The sequence below is a fragment of the Engraulis encrasicolus genome, chromosome 18 (assembly GCF_034702125.1).
Source record: "Engraulis encrasicolus isolate BLACKSEA-1 chromosome 18, IST_EnEncr_1.0, whole genome shotgun sequence".
Classification (NCBI taxonomy): Eukaryota; Metazoa; Chordata; class Actinopteri; order Clupeiformes; family Engraulidae; genus Engraulis; species Engraulis encrasicolus.
Window position 1 is genome coordinate 21071496 of NC_085874.1, and position 2500 is coordinate 21073995.

General features: G+C 44.5%; 1 protein-coding gene across 1 annotated transcript in view; it reads left to right on the plus strand.

Annotated features, from left to right (window-relative positions):
* Positions 1-2500, plus strand: part of nbas (NBAS subunit of NRZ tethering complex) — a 269476-nt gene that overhangs the window by 106962 nt on the left and 160014 nt on the right. The window contains exons 29-30 of the mRNA XM_063223269.1: positions 802-924; positions 1445-1547. Coding sequence (XP_063079339.1) covers positions 802-924; positions 1445-1547 — 226 coding nt within the window. The remainder of the gene's footprint in view (positions 1-801; positions 925-1444; positions 1548-2500) is intronic.

Consider the following 2500-nt stretch of genomic DNA (forward strand, 5'->3'; position numbering starts at 1 on the left):
CAATAAAAAGAGACACTCTCAGAAATGCCAATGTGTGTGTGTCAGAGTGTGTGTGTGTGTGTGTGTGTGAGAGAGAGAGCGTGTGTGCGTGTGTGCGTGTGTGCGTGTGTGTGTGTGTGTGTGTTCGAGTGTCACTCCCTCACAGTTTACCTCCCCTGCCTTTCGTTTATCTTAGTCTGTCTGTTTCTCTCTCTCTCTCTCTCTCTCTGTCTCTGTCTCTGTCTCTGTCTCTCTCTCTCTCTCTCTCTCTCTCTCTCTCTCTCTCTCTCTCTCTCTCTCTCTCTCTCTCTCTCTCTCTCTTTTCTCTTTCTCTCTATGCCCTTAAATGAACAGATGCTTGGACAGAATCTCATAGCGCCAAGGTCAGGAAAGAGTCAGGTGTTACTGGGGAGGCTGTGTCAGTCTGTTTAGTTAAGGGAGGGTCAGATCGAGTCTTTTGTCTCAAATGGGTCTTTTTTTACTCTTCATCTCTCCTCTTCACTAATTAACAAGAGTCTGTCTCTCTGTTGTGTGTGTGTGTGTGTGTGTGTGTGTGTGTGTGTGTGTGTGTGTGTGTGTGTGTGTGTGTTCGTGTGTGTGTTCGTGTGTGTGTGTGTGTGTGTGTGTGTGTGTGTGTGTGTGTGTGTGTGTGTGTGTGTGCGCGTGTGTGTGCGCGTGTGTGCGCGTGTGTGTTCGTGTGTGTTTGTTTGTCCATGTGTGCGTGCCTTTTCTCTCTCTCTCTACCTCTCTCTCTCTCTTTCTCTCTCTCTCTCTCTCTCTCTCTCTCTCTCTCTCTCCCTCTGTGGTGTGTGTGTGTGTCAGTGTGGCTGAGAGTCTCGAGAAGCATGGTTTGAGGAAGCCCATCTCCTTCGTGAGGAAGAGTCAGTCCAGCGTGGACGAGGCCCACGAGCTCATGGTCAAACTCACCCGACACGTCGGACGCAGGTAAACACACACACACACACACACACACACACACACACACACACACACACACACACACAGACTAATGGTCAAAATCGCCTGACATATTGGATGCAGGTACACACATACACACACACACACACACACACACACACACACACACACACACACACACACACACACATACACACATACACACACCGGTTAATGGTTAACTTCACCAGACACGGAGGCACGCACGCACGCACACACACACTCAAACTCACCAGAGACATTGGACAGAAGTACGCAGGCATGCATACACACACACACACACACACACACACACACACACACACACACACACACACACACACACACACACACACACACACACACACAGACACATATAGAATTATACCCTTCCACTAATGGGAACTCCAGATCCATCGCAACCTTGTGAGTGCTGTAATGTATTACCACTACTGAATAATGTGTGTGTCTGTGTCTGTGTATGTGTATGTGTGTGTTTTGTTTTCTGTGTGTGTGTTTGTATAAACAGGGCTACTCCAGTCAGCGAGAGCGAGTGGAAGAACCTGCTTCAGGATCTGCTGGAGATGCAGAGAACGGTGTACAAATGCCTCAAGCCAGAGACCTGCCAGGAGGTCTGTTTCATTCCAACTTACTATTTACCTTAATATTCGTTTATTACCAAGCATGCTTAAACACACTTTTAAAGATTGTTCAACATTTGTTTTTAATTCTCCTGATGGTAAGACTCTTGCGCGTGTGTGCGTGCGTGTGTGCGTGTTTAATCTTTTTTCTCTTATCTATCCCTTAATATACGTAACTAATGTGTCCGGCATGTTCGGAAAACAAGCATTATGGTGAAACGATGAATTTGTCTTTGATCCAGACCACCTTCTGGGTGTGCGACTGTGCGTCGGTAGCCTACGTTTTTGTAAAATACATGTTTTCGTCGCTGTCAGGCAGAAACATCCTATCTCCACTTCTCATAGTTTTTTATGTATTCATTTATAAATCACTATTTTCTAAATAAATAATCATTGCAACATTAAAGTTGACTACTAAATTATTGATCATACACATATACCTATGGAGACTGACCAGTAGTACTGTCTTATATTTTATCATGAATAAAGAACGAATATAAAAAAAGTAAAAATAATAGTGGAGATACAAGGTTTCTGCTGGACAGCGACGTTTTAGGGCTTTCTAGCCAGCCTTTATTTGTTAGAGGACAACGGAATACAGACATGAAATGAGTGGGGAGAGAGAGATGGGGAAAGATTGCCAAATTATCCGTGCCGGAATCAAGCCCGGCTCGCCAGCGTAGCAACCCAGTGCCCCACCTTCAGGCCACTGCAGGGCCAGGTAACCTGTGTTTTGAAGAACTGAAGTCTATACTCTTCAGAGACCGAGCAGTGAAGATGTGCTCAGATGTCCTCAGACTACTCAGGGTGTATGCAGGGTTGTAAAAAGTATTAAATGGTGATAAATTAAAAATCCAAAATTTAATGGCATTAAAAGTTGTAAATTTCCTCAAGAGGTATTATTTTTGGAAAAACAAGGTATTTTTTTTTAGTTACACCATTTT